Here is a 21,743-nt window from a genome sequence, read left to right as displayed (position 1 = left end):
TAATGTCTTTTGCTTTTTTTCCCTCTTTTCTTTTCCCAATGAGTTATGGATTCAAATGTTTTGGTATTTTATAAATTTGTATTCTAATTCTAAAGTTATGAGTAATGTCTTTACTAACCATGGTTAAACATTTATAAACAGATTCTTACATAAATTTAAAATATTTTGTTATTAATATAAACAAAATGGGAAAGTGTTATTACTTATTACTCTAAATATATTTAATAAGATTACCCTAAAAATAAAATTATCTCGCGCAATGCGCGAGTCTGCGACTAGTGAAAATAAAAACTAACACCTATTTCATATTTAATAAAATACTACATATAAAATAAGTGTTTCTTAAACATTTGATATTATAAAAATGTTAGCAAAGTATAACATACAAAATAAGTGTTTTTTAAACATTTCAATATATTTATCTAAATGGAACTCGACGCTCTTTTAAGTCTTGAAAGTCATCTATGATTGAACAAAATAATAATAATGAACAAAAGTAATGAAGAAAAAAAGTTGGAAAAGAAATAATTTTAAAGGATTTATTTAACATCTTACCGAAGCCTAGAAGAAGAAGTTCTGTTGGGGACATTATTCAGGAAATGAAATACAGACTTAAAACTACCTCCAGAAACTCTATAATCTATGGCATGTGAAAGAGGTAAAGTTATAAGTAAAATACGGCGAGTAGATAATTGGTACAACATCAAGTTCACAACAAAAGAGAGAATAACTCACCTCGAATTCAATGAAACTTCCAAAATGAGAGCCATATTTTGACCAATATTCCTATCTTTTTTTTTTTTTTTTTGTTCTTCTGGGGGGTACTAGCTTTTTTTTGGGGTGGGGTGGGGTGGGGGGGGGGGGGAGAGATGGTCTGTCCTTGATTTATGAATATTGAAATTGTAAATCAATAATTGTTTTATCCTTATGGGTCATGCCAGGTACCTTACAAGGAGGTGGGACCCACACACATGCAGCTCCCTTGCAAACTGACTTTTTTTTTTTTTGTTCTTCTGGGGGGTACTAGCTTTTTTTTTTTTGTGGGGGGGGGGGGGAGAGATGGTCTGTCCTTGATTTATGAATATTGAAATTGTAAATCAATAATTGTTTTTCCCTTATGGGTCATGCCAGGTACCTTACAAGGAGGCGGGACCCACACACATGCAGCTCCCTTGTAAACTGACAATATACTCTCTCTCTCTCTCTCTCTCTCTCTCTGTGTTTGGTTGGGTAGATTTTAGGATGGATGGAAAATATAGGAAAGAAAATGGGGTAGAATAGTGAGTTTTCCTCCGTTTGGGAGTGGGAGGAAAATAGGGGGAGTGGAATGCCCGGGAGAAAATTTTCTCTCCCGGGCCCACAAAATTTTTCCTCCCAAATCGGGAGGAAAAGCAATGAGGGAAAACTGCAATGATGCAGTTTTACGGTAATGCCCTCTACCAAACCGTGCCCCCACAAAATCCTTATCACTTTTCTCATCTCTCATTTTTCTCAGCACACTGAAAAGAGTTCCAGGTTCTCCTCTCTTTTTATTTATTTATTTATTTTTTTTCTTCTTCTTCTTTTTTCAACGTGATCTATTGTTTCTTGTTCTTATTATACTCCTCATTTTCTTGTTGATTTTATGGTTTCGTATGACATTCTTTTGTTTTTGTTTTTTTTTTTTTTTTAGTCGTATATCTACCAGTACTCAGCCAAGGGTTCTTTTGATTTCCTCTCCAGCCAAGACAGGTATGATCTCCTCCATTTTTTTTGCTATTTGATTTTTTTTATTCCGGTCTTCCCAGAATCTTTCTCCTATTTCTTATTTTTTGCAAACCCATTTGGGATTATTGAATCTATGCATGTAAATAATCCGTGTATTGTTTGTTTTTTTTCTTCTACTTTGGACTTCGGTGCCTCTTACTCACACTCATTGCCTCCTCTGCTTCTCGCCTTCTCTATGCCTCTGCTTCGGACTTCGGTGGTCAATGACCGAGGCTCTGTATCCGTGCTTGTTCTTTGCCTTCAAATGAGTGTAAATTTGATTTGCTAACTTTTGGTAGTAGCTGACTTTTGTGGAATGTATGTAGTGGCAACTGACTTTTGGTAGTAGCTGTATTTTGATTTGCTAACTTTTGTGGAATTAGCAATTTTGATGAATTTATATTTCAGTCAAGACACTAGAAGATAATGTAATATTTTAACTTGTACTGTGCTATGGATGAATGAAATTAATATCATTTTGCTCCAAAGTTTTGTACTTCTTCTTGGTTCAGATTTGCATTTTGTTTGATTTTCTTTAATGGGTCAATTTCATTTTTTGTTTTAGTTGCTGAATTGGTTAGTGAGAAAGTGTGAGGAAAATGTGAAGTGTAGGATAATTATGGGTTTCATAAGTTTTGTCATCAGGTTCAGTTGTGTCGACCATTTTAGTTGCAAAACATGTTACTGCTTTGTGTTTTGTGTCTTTGGTTGAATTGGAGTTGCATTATTGTTTATTTTGAGTTATGAGAGTGTGTGATGCACGAAATGAGACAAATCTTTTATTTCCCATCCTTTGTTCCCATTAGTTATATTTATTTCAGTGACCATCTTTTCCTGTCATGTTGTGATCAATTAAATAGTTGGCATTTGTATATTTTGTATTCTAATGAAGCTTCGTTCTTTTCGCAATCTGGTAAAGGACATATTTTTATAACAACTTTTCTTTTATTTGTATTTTGTTAGGTGAATTAAATATGCTGATTTAGGCTTATAACCAATATATCATCAAAATCTTTTGCCCGCAAAAGTTTGCTAAATTGATTTGTTTGCTGACCACGTTTTTGTGGACTGAATGTAGTGTAAAGTTGCTAACCACCTTTTTACTAGTTACAAAATCCTTTGACTAAATTTATATATACATTGTTGTAATTTTTACATTATAATAATAAAAATAATAATATAAATTTATATATATGATGTGGTAAATTTATATTATTTAATAAGTACAAATAAATTTATTTTTTACATATTATGTACCAAGGGTATAATAATCAATTTATATAAATTACATTTTTCATACTTCCCTTTTTTTCTCCAATCAAACAAAAGAGTTTTCTACCTTCCCACTTTTCTATCTCTCCAACCAAACACATAAGAAGGCAAATTAAATATTTTTCATCCTTTCACTTTTCTATCATTCCACAATTTTTCATTCTCTCACTTTTTCACCCCTCTATCTAAACACACCCTTAAAGTAGGTCAATTTTAGGGGCCAAAAATATGCGGCCCAAGAACTTCCATAACTGTATCTTGTTACATTCAACACAAGATACGCTTAGATGTGAAGTACTACTTTCCGAAGTCAGCTCGGTGGATTCATTTGGAATCTTGTAAACTGGAACCAGCTGGACTTGTCCGCTTATTTCTTAATTACTATTTAATTCTGTCCTTTCGGATAAGTATTTTCATATTTTGTGGACTCCAACACTTTGAAATTTTGTTTTGTTTAAGTCAGTTCACACACACCTACAATTTCTACCTAGTGCACGTTTGACACTCTGTGGTCCATGAGTAATGTTCCTAAAATTCACAACCGGAAAAAAAATACAAATTTAACTTTAAAACTGAATTTTATGATATTATTTATATATTTAAAAATTATTTTATTATAATATTTTTAATTTTTAACAATAAATGATATTCAAATAAATTCCTAGTGTGCAATTAGATTGCATGTTCAGTGTGCGTTTGGCTTTTGAAGTGAGACTCGTGAGTACTGTGCATGTTTCAGCCATTTACAAGATAAGTTGCGTTTTGCTTTTTTTTCGTCCCACGGTATTCTATTTATGAATCAACGAAACGCAAATTTTTAAGTAAATTTGAGTTTTACAGTACTATTCACTTTTTTTTAAATTATTTTATACAATACTATTCATATTTTTTAAAATTATTTTATTATAATATTTTTAATAATAAATTTTTAATTTTCATCAAATATACAACATCTAAATAGATCTCTAGCAAATGTCGCGTAGCTCTGATATTTTTGAAAATCATAATCAATTATTAAGATTCATTCTCTTAATGATCAATAGGATAGGACTAGAAGTAGGTGCTGTTTTCGAATATTCTTAATGTGTATTCATTACGGCATGCTATCGTGGGCAAGATTTTGAATTCTAAGACCTTATCTTGTCTTCTTGCCCCCACTGGTCAGTAATAGAAGACAAAGTGAAAAGAATAATGCTAGTATCACAATAAAATTCATCATTTTTGTCACAATTTGCCGCACATTAAGCCGTGAAGGTCCTGTTTGCTCTACCGCCTGCTTACAACTCGTGGGCAAATTTTGGGTTCTGTTGTGGTAATAGCAATATTCAAAACAGGAAAGGGAAAATTCTTTTTTTTTTTTCTTTTTGGAGAAAAGGAAAGGGAAAATTCATGATAAGCTAATATAATAAACCCAATAATGCATATGCAACTAAATTATAAATAAAATCATGGGAAAGGTTTGTCTGCTTTTGAATAAAGTATCTTTATTAGGCCAAAAAAATAAAATAAAAACAAAAATCCAAAAAGACAGTTGAGGATGAATGAGAAAACATACCGGAAAAGTGAAACTTGAACAAGAGTAGCTGGCCACCACATATGTGCCGGCTCCACCACGTACTTCCGTAATAGTCCAGCCCAACCATATCCTAATACCTGCAAATTAATGCAATCCACCGTGCCCGTTATCTCTAAATACATGTTCAGATAAATCACCCTTTCAAACATGTTCAAAATATGAGTGTAAAAAAATTAAAAAGTTAAATTTAAAAAATAAAAATAGTAAAAATTAATGTGAGTGATTAGGGGTGCAATTGCACCCTGTGCAACTCCAGCTATTCTGTACCGGATCCAAATCCTGTTCTCCCAATAGCAAACTAAGATATTGAAATATAACCAAGGACATCATTATTGCAAATTGCAGAATGATGGGACGGAAACCAAAAACAAAAGGTATTGCCTAGCTAGCTTGTACTATTATTAGCTTTTACCTTTACCAACTGCTTTTTTTTTTCTCTTTTCAATTCAATTTCCAAATCAGCAAGAAAAGTGTCCCCTAAAACACAGCTCCTACCTCAAGATTCTGACACAAACATAAAAATATAATTTTTCACATATATATATATATATATTATATATAAATGTGGTGATAACAATAATCCAAATACTTCTCGAAAAGTGTACAACAAAAACTTTTACATCCAATAAAAACACTTTTTTAAGAAGAGGGTATCATATTCTATTTTTTTTAAGCAAAACAACCAGAATTTCATTGCCAAACAAAAAAGAGAGTACAACAAAGCCAAAAGAAAAGCTGTACCAACTAAACTCCATCTTCCAGGATAACATGAACCACCGTAAGAGAACAAACTCTAAAAGGGTATCATATTCACAGACAGTTAATACTATAATAGAAATTACCTGAGTAGTGATAATAAGAAGCCAAGCAGCAAAAATCGAGATATTCCTGTGGTAGAAGGCTTTGATAATATCGACAATACCAACAGCATATGCTGCGCCAGATCCGAATGCACTCCCAGCATTAGCAAAGATGGAAATGAGTACGTGCTCCTTCATGTTAAACGGACCAGGGTTCAACGAGAAGCTCCTGGATCCAAACCCAGGTATCTGAAACTTGGTCTTGGGAAGAACAGAAGCCATGAAGCGACCTATAGGGAGGGTGGCGACTTGAACAGTGATTTGGGTAATGAAAAGAGGCTCAGTACGGTAGGCAAAGAACTGGTTGAGGAAGGAAAGAAGAGCACATGAGATTAGACCCAAGAACCACATCCTGAAAGTCCATATGGGGAGAGTAGGGTCGTCTGTGTAGGCCACTGTTAGCCTGACTTCTTCAATGGGACAGAGCTCCTCATCTTGGTCAATGGTGGAGATGTCTTTTTCTGGGTCTGTGAGTTTGGTGGAGTTGGAGTTGGTGTTGGGGTATGGTGTTTGTATGTTGAGTGTATCCATGGCTGCTGCTGGTGCTGCAAGTTGGATTTTGGTTTCTTTTTTGGTAGGAACTATAGGAAGGAGGTTTGGTCTTTTATTGCATGAGGATGAGAGTGCTTTTGGGGGTTGACCATAGACTTTAGTGCGTTTTTTGTTGAGTGAGAGAGACTTCGGGCCCGTTTGGTCCTTTAAAATGTATGTTTAGTTTTCAAAACACAAAACAGTACTGCCTAAAATCAGAAAATCATGTTTGGTAGCTTATCTCTGTTCATGTGAAGTTTGAAAAATGTTGTTCAAAATCATGGGCTTTTTAAAACATGATCCGGTCTGTTTTTAAAACAATAAACACATTTGAGTGGCAATTCGGTAATAAAATTGAAAAATATATGGCCCACCTGATCAGCCTTTTATCAATTGCTGTCTCCTGTCTTCCTCTCATCTCTCTTCACGCCTTTACCAAAGCAGCTGGTACCAAAGAACTCCATCTCACCCACACACCGAATCAAGCTAGCAAATTCTCACCCACCTCCATAACTCCTCTCACCGACCCAGCTACATTAAACCCATCTCCATTAATCCTCACCGACCCACCATGTACGCGTCTCCTCCATACACCGCATCACCAACCATTTCAGCCAATCAATTTTGTCCACTTAATAATTCCATGCCCAATTCCTACGAAGAGATCCCACCCTCACCTACAAATCTTGGTTGCTAACCAAAACCCAAACAGTGCGAAGGACTTCGGTGCTAACCAACAGCCAAACTCACACAGTGTGAAGGCCTTGGTCAGGTAAAATTTGTAGTTTTATTAATTAGTTGTTGCAGCTTTCTTTCACATCCCCATCTAACACAGATCAGTTCACATTAACCCAGTGTAGGCCTTATTTAGTCTGAAATCCTCATTCAGATGGAAGTGTCATCTTCATCCTCCACCTCCTCTGTTGTGCTATATAGAGCATCTGATTCCTCCTTTGCTTCCTCCTCTGCTTCCTACAGCAAATCTCACCCTGTTCCCTTCCTGGTAGGTCTGCGTAAATCAAATATTGATATCATTTCGTAGCAACTGAATCATTTGCTTGCTTGTATTATTATAATAATTTTGTACCTAGGTCATGCATGTTGTCTTAATTGGGCCGTTTATCAATTTTGTTGATTTTTAGCATTTTGATTAAGCTTAACTTGAAATCTAACCATGCGATTACATTAATTTTGATGTTATATTTAATACCATGAAAGTTCGTCTATTTTGATTGGAGCCGTGAAAAAAAATCAGACTTAAGGGCGTTTGAGATATCACTGATTACATGAAATTACCCATGTTGCATTTTATTGTGAACAAAGTATGTAATTTTTTATGGAACACGTGCTAAAATTATGCTTCAATATCCATAGCAAATTTTTAGTACTAATAAATATATCGTTTAAGTCTTTTTATTTAAGCATGCCATTAACATTTTTGCAGCAAATTGATCAAAAAATTTAATTGATTTTCATAAAAATGTCTTATTTTTTCCTGAGTTCATTGACTTTATCATGCATTGCGTCCTTGTATTTTTATTATGTCATGCATGTGATTTATTTTAAAATCACATTAATTTCTTTTCTTTAACGAGCATGTCTAGATTTATTGAATTTATTAATCCAATTCCTGAAGTGCACTGCACTTCAGGTTTCATTCCATTACATGGGTAATTTATGACTTTGATCTACAATTACATGTTCTTCAAATGTGCAATTCTTGTTAATCCACTTTGTTAGAATGAGTTTGAAGTTAATGCCTGAGTTTGAAGTTAATCCACTTTGTTAGAAAGGTCTGATGGCGTCAACCCCTCTTCATCAACGCTTACAAATTGAATTCCAGTACACACAGTTCTTACAACCACTACCCGAAATTCCAACAGCTGAAATGACTGCAGCTACAACACAAAATGTCGATGTTACATTAGCAGAGGTTGCTACATAGAGACTTACTGTAAATTGTAGGAAGTGTGATTACTCTAACTAGTGTTTTCCTTTTTCGGTAATGGGGTGTGTTTTGATGTGTATTAGTTTAACAAATAGGGAGCCCGTTTGATCTTTTTGAGTGGTATATGATCTGAGAGATGGGGTTTGTGACTTGTCTCTTTTAAGTTGCACTGGAAATGGCAGTCTGTATTTTGTTGTGGCATGTGAGTCCCATGTTCTCATTCTTTCAAAAGGGGTTTTCTGTATACGACTGTAATTTCTTTTCCAACTGAGTCAAACTGGACTTTGCATGTCAATCTAACCCTTTCATGCAAATTTCTAAAAATTCTCCTTTCTGAAATATTTTTAGCTTTTGCAGACTGTTACATTAACTAATAGGCATAATCCAACTGTTTCTCTTTTCCAATTCCAATTTCCTATATATTTACAGTTGGGCATTACCTTCCTGGGATTTGACAGTGAGATTCTATATTGCTTATACTTAGAATTTCTGACAATCATTTATATTGAACCAAATATTACATTCCAAACTTAGCTGTATCCTCTATGCTGTAAAGATGAACTTTCCAGATTTAGACCTTACTTTGAAGTTAATGCTTGCTGCTTGGTAGTTTTTAGTGAGTAGGTAAATGTTTGTTAATCCGTATCATACAATTTCAAATGACAATTAGCTATAAGTATACCAAAATTTATTTAGATGGATGAGAGAGCGGCTGATGTTGAGGAGAGGAAGTTGTGGCCTACTGCAGTCGAGAGGCATTTCATTGAAGTATTGTTAGAAGAGGATGCAAAAGGGAATATACCCCAAGGCCAGTTCAAAAGTGGAACCTGGACAGCTGTTACGAATGAGTTTAACAAACGCACGAATAAAGGTTTCAACAAGACACAACTTACATAAAAATATCAACGAATGAAAACCCAACACCACACGTTCTCCCAGCTCATCGCACGTATAGGAATAGGATGGGACCCCATTTTAAATACTGTGACGGCCAGTGAGGAAGCATGGGCTGCTGCATTTGCGGTAAGTCCTTTAACATACTTCAAACTATTGTAGTTTTGTGAATTATTCTCAGTTGTATTGTGCTTAGTTGGATCTATTGGTGTTAATGTGAAACGGGCTTTGTTTATCCAGCTGCTTTTGTGCTTGTCCTTTTTTTTTTTGGGCTATTACTCTGTGTGTTTTCTCATGGATCTATTGGTACTGATCTTACAAACAAATATGTTTGTGCTTGTGTTTTGTTGTTCATAATGTTTGTCCCTTTGAGGTAGTGATGAAATTATGTTCTAGTATATGGAAAGTGAGTTGCTTAGAACATATTAATAAGTGATTAGGCACCTCACAAAGAACACAAATTGTTCAAATAAAAAGGCTCTTGTGTTAGAATTATTTTCAGTTATATATGTGACATTTTGGTATAAAGTTTGATGACATGTTGTTATTCTTTCTGTTCTTGGTATATAAGAGTGGATGGTTAATATAGGGTTATTATAATTACCCATCTGACTTGTATTGAGTTTTATATGAATAAGTCATCTAACCCATTATATATGGTTGTTAATAGGTCAATCATAAATTCCGGGAGTTCAAAAAAAAGGGGCTGAGACACTATGATCTAATGGGCCAGCTTTTCAATTCAAACATAGCCACGGGTTTCCTCCAAATGTCATCTGCCCAACCAGCTCCAACAGTGATGAAGAGAGAGAACTTGATGCAGCCTTCCTATCTGAGGGGGTACATGTCAATGTAAACATAGATGGTGTGGATGATATGGAGAAGTTGCCCACACCGAGTGAAGCCCAAAGCCGGAGGCAAGCTGAAAAGCGACCATGTGAACCATCTAATTCAAGCGAAAAACGGAGGAAAGGCCACTCCCTTGAGTCCATGACTGAGGCAATATGGGGTTTTACTGAAATGAGGAACCGTGGGGGGAAAAAGTCCACCAACACTGGAGAGTCTGGTGTGGGGGCTGACTCTGAGTCAATTACACAAGCTGTAACTCTCCTCAACCAGCACACTAATGTGGATCATGTCACCTACTGCAAGATTGTGCAGGAGCTTCATAACGCCAAGAGTAGAGCCGCTTTTTTTGCAATGACGGTTGATAGAAGAAGGGCCTGGATTGAGTTTATTGGGGGTGGATTGTAGTAATGGTGGTTGTGGTTGACAGCCTAGGCAGTTAATCGATGATATGCGCCGTGTATATAGCCTAGGAAGTTAGTTAGTACTCTTAGTGTGCCTTAATGTGAATAGGAAAAGTCTATATTATGTTAATATTTAGGACAATGTTTGAATGCTGCCTTCCTTTATTATGTTGACTGCTGTGGACATCTATGCTACTTATGTAAGAAATATGTTTTGTGGTTGTCACTCTCTTCTATGAATTTCTTTGTTTTGGTGACATATATATATGTGTGTGTGTGTGTGTGTGTGTGTGTGTGTGTGTATTAGTGGTATATGTGTATACAGTTGTGGTTGTCACCAGATATGTTGAAATTATTCATTTGCACGTCAGTCTGATCTCTGGTTTCAGTGGTTGCTCATCTGAATTTTTTTGATCTCAAATTCTGTGTGATGCTTTGATATTTATATGGATATATATATATATATATATTTACTTCTCAAAAAAAAAAAAAAAATCTGATGTTTTCTTTATGTGGTACACACAGTAACAGCTATATATATATATATATATCTAGTGCTTCCAGCAATGGTTAGACACAGTTATATAGATTGACTTATAGATGCAGAAATATATGAGTGTTTTGGTTTTTTTTTTTTTTTTTTTTTGGTCATTCATTATTGTCTATGATTTTTTTTTTTTTTTATGGGAGTGGGAACTAGTGCTTCACTTCATTGGTGCATATATTAATTTTTTTCGTTCTGCTGGGATTGGTTTGATGAATTCCAAATTTGAGACCATTTATAGGAACTTTATTGGTACTGTTTGTGCTTATAACTTAACTGCATTAATGCATTCAATTTGGTGTTATATCAGGTGGAAAAGCTTATCCGAATCCTTATGTAATTATATTTCATTAGATATGGTGCATTCAATTAGGCATGTTATTCCTAATTTGTCGTTTATTTTATTAATATTTCCAAAAAGTAAGCTGATGCATTCAATTTTGCAAATTTATTTAATGTGTCACATATCTGCTTCATACATTGTCAGCTATGCCAAGAAACCTTAATTGCATTGACCATACAAGTGACATTGGCTTGAAGGAGTATTTGGCTCATCCCTTGACTTATATATGCACACAGCTTATATATATATATATATACACACATATATACTTACTTACTCATCATTATAAATACCATTATGCAGAAATATTATACGCATTTATACTCATTTATATATATACACTAACTTATATATATACATACAACAATATATATATATATATATATGTACTTCTTTATAGTGGCTGATGTGAACTTATTGCCTGCCCACAGGTGTGATTTAGTTATGGCCGACACCGATTCAGATCGTGATTCAGGCATGGCCGAGTCCGATTCAGATGAGTATGATAGTGAGGTGGAGCTTGAGATTGCCACAGCCTACGTTCAGTTGTGCATAGAGTACGTGCAAAAGTACTACATAAAGCGACCTATGTAGACTAGTATCTTGACTGGGAGGTCATATGTGATTAAAGTACTAGAAGGAAATCCCCAAGTGTGTTACGACATATTCCGCATGGACAAGACCATTTTTAGGCACTTGTGTAATGAGTTGAAGCGGCTGCACCTATTAGAGGAGGACACTAGTATTGTTTCAGTTGAGGAAGCCGTTGCGACAGTGCTATTTATTGTTGGACACAATGCTGACTATCGACTAACTGCCAATCGCTTCCAACATTCTCTCGAGACCATTCAAAGGCGGTTCCAGCGTGCCTTGCATGCTATCCATGCTTTGGGATGTCTCATCATCCGGCCCGACGCTGATGCAGTTGAGCTTCCTCATTCCCTTCGAGGGAATGAGAAATATTATCCATGGTTTGAGGTATGCACTTTCTCTCTATTTTCATTCTCCTATGCACTTTCTTTTTAAAGAATCCTCAACTTTCTTTCCCAAGTTGTGTGTGCATTGTGTATTGTCAGTGTATTGAGAACTAAGTAAATTAACCAAGTTCAAAACTGAATATAATCTAATAATACAAAAACCAAATCTAAAATACACCTAATGAATTTGATCAAATGGTTGAACTATAAAAGTCCACGTTACAAGCTAGCAATGCGGCTGTGTGTGTGTGTGTGTGGAGTCATGGTGTTGAGTTTAATTGAAAAATATTAATTAGAGCTACCTCTTTTTGTAACAGAAATGTGTGGGGGCTATCGATGGGACGCATATAAGTGCCTCTGCCCCATCCGGTAGGACCACCGCATTCATAGATAGACGGAGTGACATCACCCAAAACGTGATGTGTGTATGCAACTTCCACATGCGGTTTACGTATGTGCATACTGGATGGGAAGGGAGTGCAAATGATTCACGAGTCATGCAGGATGCACTTGGACATGCCGAGTATGAGTTTCCTTGGCCGCCTAGAGGTAAAAAATAGACTTCAATTTCTCTATATCTTATGGGTTGGCCAAACTCTTTGATCATCCTTTGATTAGACTTGGTTGGGTTGTCGATGCACAATTTTTTTTAGGATTTTACTTATGTGTGTTTTTAGGGTACATTAATTTCTATTTTTGAAATTTTTTTTTTAAGAATTAAAAAAGTAATAATTTTTTTTTAATTTAAAAAAAAAAATTTTAAAAATAAAAAACAATATGTGCCAGGACATACGTTAGTCAAACCCTCTCTTCTATAGACCTTACTGTCATATAAATTAGCTTTTGCATAAAAAAAAGAAAGAACTAATGGCTGTTTCAAAAGGCATATGGCCTAGCTTGTACTTGGATTGTCATCATGTCAAAAGATGATAATGGCAATAGGTGGTAGAAAAAGAAAAAGAAAAAATAAAAACATATACCTGAAGAGTAGTAGTGTTGCTCTTCTTTCTTTTATGAATTCTATAAGTCTTATCGTAAGGCATTATTAAGGGCAGAAAGTAAAAATATATTATATATGATGAATATGTGGATTATGCGTTGAGATAATAGTGAAAAATTATGGTATATTTTTAGTAGTTTTTCTTTTACTCTATTATAAGTTTTTTTTTTTGAATTATTTGATTATTGAGTATAGTGCTTAAAAATTATTTAGGTGATATCTAAGAATTTTAGAGAAAGTGTTAGAGAGAAATTTTTTGTGATGAGATAGCTGAAGTAAGTAATCCTATCCTAAACTCGCCACGTGGGTGAGTTGTGCATAAAGTAGTGGCACAAGAACCACTCTTTGTTTGGTTGTGTTGATATTTGATAACAACTAAACAATAGGGGCTGGCATTGCAGCAAAGTTGTGGAGAAAAAGCGGAAGGCATACTAGCTTTAGAATTGTGAATGAGAATGAAGAGTAAAGCATAAAGGTTTGTTTTAAGGATTTTGCTAATATATGCATTTAGAGCACACATTAAACCATTTATTTTTGAAAATATTTTTTCCAAAATTGAAAAAATTATCAATACTTTTTCAATTCCAGAAAAAATATTTTCAAATATAAATGACTTAAGGGCACACATTAACTAAACCCTTGTTTTAAAATAAGCTGACATATATGCCATTTTGGGGAGAAATGGGCATTGTCCATTGGATTAATTACAAGTCAAAATGGACAATTGGTAGGTTCAACTGATACTGGTGATTTTCTAAGGCCAAAGAATCAAAAGAGTTCAAAAGTATTTCACCCTTTTTGCGTTGTTATTCAATACTCAATAAAGTCAGTGTGTTTGTGCGTCTAATGAAGAAACAGGTCATAAGTACTGTGTACTGGGTTCTACACAATTATATATATTCACATAAATTAAGGCACACTAATTAAAGTTTGTTTGTTTTGTTTTTTCCCCCCTTGTCCCTATTGAATAATATTTCTCTTCTATTGATAACTCATCAGGCTGAGGGCCTAAGCCCATCTCTGTTTTGTTAATGAATGTTGAAGTTAATTTGGGGTGAAAAAATCTACTTTCAGAATCTGCCTTCAATAATTTATGAATGATGTGGGTAGGTTTTGGTTGTGTGTGAATTAAAGTTGTGTAGGAAATATTGAGGTTGTTATTGATGAGGGTATGTACATAGGAGATTGATGTTGAACTTCATCTATTTTAGGTTCAGCAATCAGCGAGGTGTGAAGTTTTTTTTTTTTTTTTTTTTGTGATTGGGAGTTTACAATTTGGTTGGGTCATACAAATGTATCACTACACTTGTGCTATTGTTTTTCTATTTATATTAGCCACTATGATGTGAGACCTTGCTTGTTGTGTGGTTATCACTCTTTTTGCAGGGTCGTACTATCTTGTTGACTCGGGGTACGCAATAGGCAGTGCATTCCTCCCCCCACACAAGTCCGTACGCTACCATGCCCAAGAGTTTCGGGGTGCGAACCGGCAACCTATTACACCACAAGAGTTGTTTAATTATAGGCATTCCTCATTGCGGATGGTGATTGAATGATGCTTTGGCGTGTTGAAGGCGAGGTTCCCGATCCTAACTGAAATGCACTCCTTCTCCATCTCTAGACAACGTCTGATTGTGACTGCATGCTGTGCACTGCACAACTTTATTCGCATGTATAACCGGGCGGATGAAATGTTCCAAGTGTGGGAAGGATCATTTGTGTGTAACAATGATGCACACCCAACAGGAGCTGCACGCGTAGGCAGTGGGGGCAATGAAGAAGCTTTTAATTCTCGTGCACAACGAGCAATGTCAGAGTATCGTGATGCGATAACTGCTGCTATGTGGGCAGATTACATAGGCAACCGTGATTGAGCTTTTTGGGACTAGATTGTAAAATGTGGATAACATGGAACTTTTGGTGTTGTTGACTTTGCTTCATCTCATTTCCTTGCTTTTTAGTTCAGTTGCTAAGTAAAATTACGTATGTTTTTTGGTTGGTCTTTGAAACAGTTGTCATCACTGGGAATATTTTTCTTGGACAGCTTTTGTAATTCCCTCATGTTTCATATGATGGTGAACTAAATTATTGTGTTTGGTAGATTATGAGGAGTGATGGGATGAGTTCAGCTTTGGGAACACCATTTTCAGTTTATAGTGTAGCAATTGCAAATGTGGACTGTTTTCTGGATTGAAATTGTTGGTAAAAGATAGCGATTGCAAATGTATTAAGCTTTTGTGTAGTGGCCATGTGTAAAATTGGATTGTTGTTTGCTACTTCATATCTCCCTGAAGATGGAAGAAAGTGTTTGCATGTGTGCATGGGGTGTCAGCACCTTTGATTCTTACATGGGATTTTGTTTCTTACCTTGCCTTTTTTCTTTTTCTTTTTTAGTTAATAATTTTCTGTCTTATAATTAGGAGCTACAACATGGTCAATTTAATTTCATAGTTTATAATAAATGTCTTCATTAATCAACACCTGCAATAGAAACCTTGACATGACTAAATATCAATAGCTTAGGGGTCAAAATTTCTGACTCTGAAGCACTCTCCAGTTTAGTATAATTTACTACATATCAAAGGCCGCATGTATACTTTTTGACTCTGCTGCACTCTCCGGTTTAATGCAATTGAATGCATTTCAAAGGTGCCAGTCATGCCATAGACGCAATGCAAGTTTGGATCATCCATTGCCACTCCTACATGCAAGTTTCTAACGTGGCCAATCTTTGTTGTCATTCTCAATGAATTTTTTTTTTTTTTATTATTATATATAGAAGAATTATTAAATCAAGGGATAACATTATTAATTTTTTAATAATTCTATAATGTTATGTATTGTACATATTATATGAGACAATTTTTTTTTTAATATATATATATATATAGCAAAAAATTTTAGATGGAGTGACTTTTACATAACTCCAAACCCAAATTTGCTTGATGAAGTCTGCTTTATAAATTTGAATTATCTTTTAGTCGCATGAGTTGATTACCGAGGTAAATCTTAAGAATAATTTTAGTGATACAATTAATTTTAGGACTAATCCCAAACTCAATTTTACAACATCCTCTTAAGAAAAGTGGGACACACTCTCAGTTACCATGAGAATTTTGAGTGAAATTTGCTGTGTGAGTTTGTGTTAGAACTTATTTCCCTCTTTCTTATGTGTGTGTTTGTTTCTCAATAATAATAATAATAATAATCAACATCCTAATTATACATGTTGATGTGTTAATATGAGTGGTGGGGATTTTTTGGCCATTCTTATTTGCATTGATCTACCACTTTTGATCAATCATTTACAATCACACAAGTCAACAAGTTGTGAGATTGAATATGAAAATGACCTATTCATAGAAGAGCAAACTACATAATTTTACACAACTTTGATCACAACTAATTAAGAAGTTGTAAAATCAAGTATTAAAACGGTTTATTTATAAAAGAGTAATGTTAAGATCACATAATTTTACACAATTTATAATTTTACACAACTTTAATTAGTGGCTAAATTTGTGTAAAATTATGCATTGTGGTTACCATTTTCCATTCATAGAAATTGGCAAATTGCTCCACCATTCATAGAAATTGGCAAATTGCACAACTGTAGTGTTTGCTCCACTTTGCCTTGAATTCCTTACAACTTTTGAACATCACCATCCTCCACTTATTTTCAATTAACAAACTTAATATATGCAGGTTCGAGCAATTGGTGTCGTGGGGTATGTCTTGATATCTTCATTTTTTTTTTGGATAAGTACAATTAAAAATTTAAAATGCTCCCTCACCTTAGAATGAGACAAACTAAAAATGTACCGATGGAGCTGGAAATAGGACCCATTAATTGAAACTGTTAGAAGTTCCAAAAAAAAAAAATGAGAAAATTACAGTTCCAATGGCAAAGAGACATGCCTCATGAAAAAAACTAGCCAGGTGGGACAAAGGGACTCAAAAGGTAAACCCTAAACAGAAACCCCCAAAACCAAAAGAGGTGATTTTTATTTTGCGCAGCCTTGATATCTTCATTTTTACCGAGGGAAAACATACTTTCTTTGGTAATTGATTTTCCTTTTACGATTGAGGTTTTACTTGAGTAATTGCAATTCATTCACAGATTTCTTTTATTTGCTTGTAGATCACCATTAACATTCATGCTTCTCTAACGTTCATGTTCACTGCTTTAGGTGTTCATACAATTCCATCAATAAACATGATATATGCCATTATATGAGTCTTACATTATATAACTACCAGCACAGTTCAGTCACTGCATTTCCAAAAAATAAAAAACAACTATAAGTCAATTATTCATAAATGTAATATGTAAAAGGAACCTAAAATTGATAATAACAATGATATAGAATCATTTTCCCCCTACTCATTCAGAATTTGCAATATAACCACCTACAACAACAACAACAACAACAACAAAGCCGTAATCCTAAATTTTGAGGTCAGCAATGGTACTCCACAAACTAGCTAGGGTCAGCCATGAAGATAAACAATCAAAAAATTATAATATTGCTGGACTGAAATTAAAGGTAGAAGTGTTAGACAAAATAAAGCCCGAGAAGAACAAAAAAACATAAATTCAAACCTTTCTTTTTTTGATCACAACAATCCTTTACATTATTTACACCAAAGCAAGCATTCTCATTCTAAGAAAAAAGTGAAGCATTAAGCCAATAACATACTACTGTAAGAGTCAAGAGTCAACCCTATACATATACCTAGCACTATCAAAATGGGTGACTCAAGATTGTCAAAAAACTAGTACAAAGTGCATCAAGTTCAAGAGGAGTCAATAGTACATAATAAGATAATATGGGTACACAGTAAGAATGAACACATCATCATAACAGTTTGGCTTACACCATTGTCGTAGTTAGCAGTAGTGCAAGTGCAGTGCATAACAAACACCATCCATTTTTTTTTTTTTTTTTTTTTTTAAGTTAATAATTTTCTGTCTTATAATCCGGAGCTACAACATGGTCAATTTAATTTCATAGTTTATAATAAATGTCTTCATTAATCAACACCTGCAATAGAAACCTTGGCATGACTAAATATCAATAGCTTAGGGGTCAAAATTTCTTCCTTACATTCCCTTGAAAATTCGCCTTCCTGGAAGATGAACTTACAAGTAATCTTCCTGTATTTCCTCATATGCAACTATTTTGCTATTGTGCGTTCACTGAATGATGACGGTAATGCTCTTTTGTTTTTCAAAAACTCCATAGAAAACTACATAGATGACCCCCTAAATAACTGGAATTCTATAGACATAAGCCCATGTTCATGGCATGGAGTTACATGCAGGGGAGACCGAGTTGTCTCTCTTTCTATTCCAAATAGAAAACTTGTGGGGTCTCTTCCCGCTGCTCTTGGAAACCTCACAGAGCTTCGCCATGTTAATCTTCGCAACAACAAGTTATTTGGAAGTTTGCCACCTGACTTGTTTCATGCAAGAGAGCTAAAAACTCTGGTTCTTTCACAAAATTCATTATCTGGGCCTATTCCTCATGAGATAGGAAACCTCAAGAAACTGCAAATTTTAGATTTTTCTCAGAACTCACTCAATGGTTCAATACCTTTATCTTTAGTTCAATGCAACAGACTAAAGACTCTTTCCCTTGGTCAAAACAGTTTAACTGGTCCTCTTACAGATGATTTTGGAACCAGTTTGATTGCTTTTCAAAGAGTCGATCTTTCCTTCAACAGACTCAGCCATGGGCAATTTGTCTAGTTTAAAAGGAACTTTTAATCTGTCTCACAACTTCTTCAATGGTACTATCCCAGCTAGCCTAGGAAGCCTTCCTGAGACACTGTATATTGATCTAAGTTATAACAATCTTAGTGGAAATATTCCCCAAGTTAGTACTCTATTGAGTATAGGACCTACTGCTTTTGCTGGCAACTCTTTGCTCTGTGGACTTCCATTAAAGATTTCTTGTTCTGATTCACAATCATTATTAGATTTGCCATCTCAAAATTTAGATAGCAGCTCTGGTAAGAATGGGAAAGGCAGTACCTCATGTTTGAGAATTGTGATTACAATTGTAGCCAGTGTCATAGTGGGAATCTGCCTTATTGGGTTGCTGGTCTCAAAACGATGCAGAAAGATTACTGCTTGTAAAGGTGGTGACCAAGCTGGTGGCTGTAGCTTTGAGAAAGCATTGATGGTAAGAAAAGAGTTTTTCTGCTTTGCAAAAGAAAGTCCAGAGATCATATCAGAAAATATGGGGCATTACAACTTCGTACAATTGGAACAGCAGCTTAATTTTGATCTAGACCAACTTCTGAAAGCATCTGCTTTTCTTCTGGTTAAGAGTGGAACTGGGATTGTGTATAAAGTTGTTCTTGCAGATGGGCGTGCCTTAGCAGTGATAAGATTGGGAGAAGATGGAGGCTCTCATCACAACTAATTAAGAAGTTGTAAAATCAAGTATAAAAACGGTTTATTTATAAAAGAGTAATGTTAAGATCACATAATTTTACACAATTTATAATTTTACACAACTTTAATTAGTGGCTAAAATTGTGTAAAATTATGCATTGTGGTTACCATTTTCCATTCATAGAAATTGGCAAATTGCACAACTTGTAGTGTTTGCTCCACTTTGCCTTGAATTCCTTACAACTTTTGAACATCACCATCCTTCACTTATTTTCAATTAACAAACTTAATATATGCAGGTTCGAGCAATTGGTGTCGTGGGGTATGTCTTGATATCTTCATTTTTTTTTTTGATAAGTACAATTAAAAATTTAAAATGCTCGCCCACCTTAGAATGAGACAAACTAAAAATGTACCGATGGAGCTGAAAATAGGACCCATTAATTGAAACTGTTAGAAGTTCCAAAAAAAATGAGAAAATTACAGTTCCAATGGCAAAGAGACATGCCTCATGAAAAAAACTAGCCAGGTGGGACAAAGGGACTCAAAAGGTAAACCCTAAAGAGAAACCCCCAAAACCAAAAGAGGTGATTTTGATTTTGCGCAGCCTTGATATCTTCATTTTTACTGAGGGAAAACATACTTTCTTTGGTAATTGATTTTCCTTTTACGATTGAGGTTTTACTTGAGTAATTGCAATTCATTCACAGATTTCTTTTATTTGCTTGTAGATCACCATTAACATTCATGCTTCTCTAACATTCATGTTCACTGCTTTGGGTGTTCATACAATTCCATCAATGAACGTGATATATGCCATTATATGAGTCTTACATTATATAACTACCAGCACAGTTCAGTCACTGCATTTCCAAGAAATAAAAAACAACTATAAGTCAATTATTCATAAATGTAATATGTAAAAGGAACCTAAAATTGATAATGACAATGATATAGAATCATTTTCCCCCTACTCATTCAGAATTTGCAATATAACCACCTACAACAACAACAGCAACAACAAAGCCGTAATCCTAAATTTTGAGGTCAGCAATGGTACTCCACAAACTAGCTAGGGTCAGCCATGAAGATAAACAATCAAAAAATTATAATATTGCTGGGCTGAAATTAAAGGTAAAAGTGTTAGACAAAATAAAGCCCGAGAAGAACAAAAAAACATAAATTCAAACCTTTCTTTTTTTGATCACTACAATCCTTTACATTATTTACACCAAAGCAAGCATTCTCATTCTAAGAAAAAAGTGAAGCATTAAGCCAATAACATACTACTGTAAGAGTCAAGAGTCAACCCTATACATATACCTAGCACTATCAAAATGGGTGACTCAAGATTGTCAAAAAACTAGTACAAAGTGCATCAAGTTCAAGAGGAGTCAATAGTACATAATAAGATAATATGGGTACACAGTAAGAATGAACACATCATCATAACAGTTTGGCTTACACCATTGTCGTAGTTAGCAGTAGTGCAAGCGCAGTGCATAACAAACACCATCCAATGAACATAATCTTGACCTTTTTTTTGTCTGATCTAAGGGATGGACCTTGTCATGCATTACCCTCAATTCTCGTGCAACACACACAACTCTTCTTGTAGTTGCTGGAATTCCTCCGCATATGACAATGGCGTCTTCATGGGAATACACCATTGAAAAAACCTACATGCGTCCTTTGGGCAACATTGGAAAAGCCTATATCGGTTTTCATTTCGCTTATCCGAAATCCTCACACTTGCTCTCATGCCACAAAAACAGTTGCAATTTCGGAACCGAAGCCATCGTCAATATCGTCATGCATTGCGTCCGACATCTGCAAGAAGAAGCCAAAAACCTACTGAGTTACAGTATTAAACAACGTAAGCAACACTACAAAAGGACACACCATACATATCCGAAGATCACAATTTTGTATGTAGAACAATTGTGAAAAAGTGTGTAGGCACTAAACTTATTGGCTTAAGAGTGCTTGTGGACCAAAATTGTGAAGGTAAATTTTGAACAAAGTCCCTACATAAAGGGCTGAAACAAAACAGTTGCCGACGAGGTTAGCATGAAGACCAAAGAATTAGGCTACAAAGCCTCCTTAGAAAAAGGGATTGTTGGTCCAGGAGAGTGGCCAACCAAGTAAGTGGCTAAAGGGAACACAAAATTTATTAAAGTTCCACTAGCAAGAAGACTAATCAAACTTTAGTATGGATCTAGGCCAAGTAAGAGTAACATGAGCAAACCATAGAACCAGCTAAGAACTCAACCAATTTATTTTAGGCATCAAAAAAGTGTCCCTAAGCATCAAACAATTTTGTACCTCCTAAACATGAGATTCCCTTTATTATACACACCTGACTCGGGAATGTGGGGGCAACTAAGAATTCATATGGA

The 21,743-nt window shown here is 34.9% G+C and overlaps 3 protein-coding genes across 4 annotated transcripts; 2 read left to right on the top strand and 1 right to left on the bottom strand.

The window, feature by feature from the left end:
- Window positions 1-2,048: 2,048 nt before the first annotated feature.
- On the bottom strand, window positions 2,049-6,198 carry LOC112016134 (oligopeptide transporter 4). Its single transcript, XM_065775514.1, has 3 exons — window positions 5,437-6,198; window positions 4,574-4,671; window positions 2,049-4,322 (listed from the first exon to the last, which is right to left on the bottom strand). The coding sequence occupies exons 1-3, from the start codon at window positions 5,983-5,985 to the stop codon at window positions 4,154-4,156; spliced, it is 816 nt and encodes a 271-aa protein (XP_065631586.1). The 5' UTR covers window positions 5,986-6,198; the 3' UTR covers window positions 2,049-4,153.
- Window positions 6,199-6,419: 221 nt separating this feature from the next.
- LOC112018017 (uncharacterized) lies at window positions 6,420-14,687 on the top strand. 2 transcript variants are annotated; one of them, XM_065775513.1, is made up of 5 exons: window positions 6,420-6,757; window positions 6,846-6,988; window positions 11,396-11,942; window positions 12,259-12,490; window positions 14,328-14,687. In XM_065775513.1, the coding sequence occupies exons 3-5, from the start codon at window positions 11,637-11,639 to the stop codon at window positions 14,495-14,497; spliced, it is 708 nt and encodes a 235-aa protein (XP_065631585.1). In that variant the 5' UTR covers window positions 6,420-6,757; window positions 6,846-6,988; window positions 11,396-11,636; the 3' UTR covers window positions 14,498-14,687. The 2 variants fall into 2 exon arrangements, with proteins under 2 accessions (XP_065631585.1, XP_065631584.1); XM_065775512.1 differs by having other exon boundaries at window positions 6,841-6,988.
- A 3,388-nt stretch (window positions 14,688-18,075) lies between these two features.
- Window positions 18,076-19,372, top strand: LOC112026308 (receptor protein kinase-like protein ZAR1). The gene is given in 2 exon segments (XM_024058986.2): window positions 18,076-18,674; window positions 18,676-19,372. Coding segments are annotated over 2 exon segments (1,293 nt in total). The 5' UTR covers window positions 18,076-18,078.
- Window positions 19,373-21,743: the final 2,371 nt, after the last annotated feature.

Source organism: Quercus suber, unplaced genomic scaffold (genome assembly GCF_002906115.3).
Source record: "Quercus suber isolate HL8 unplaced genomic scaffold, Cork oak 2.0 scaffold_113, whole genome shotgun sequence".
In the NCBI taxonomy this organism is placed as follows: Eukaryota; Viridiplantae; Streptophyta; class Magnoliopsida; order Fagales; family Fagaceae; genus Quercus; species Quercus suber.
This window is presented reverse-complemented; position numbering and strand designations above follow the sequence as displayed.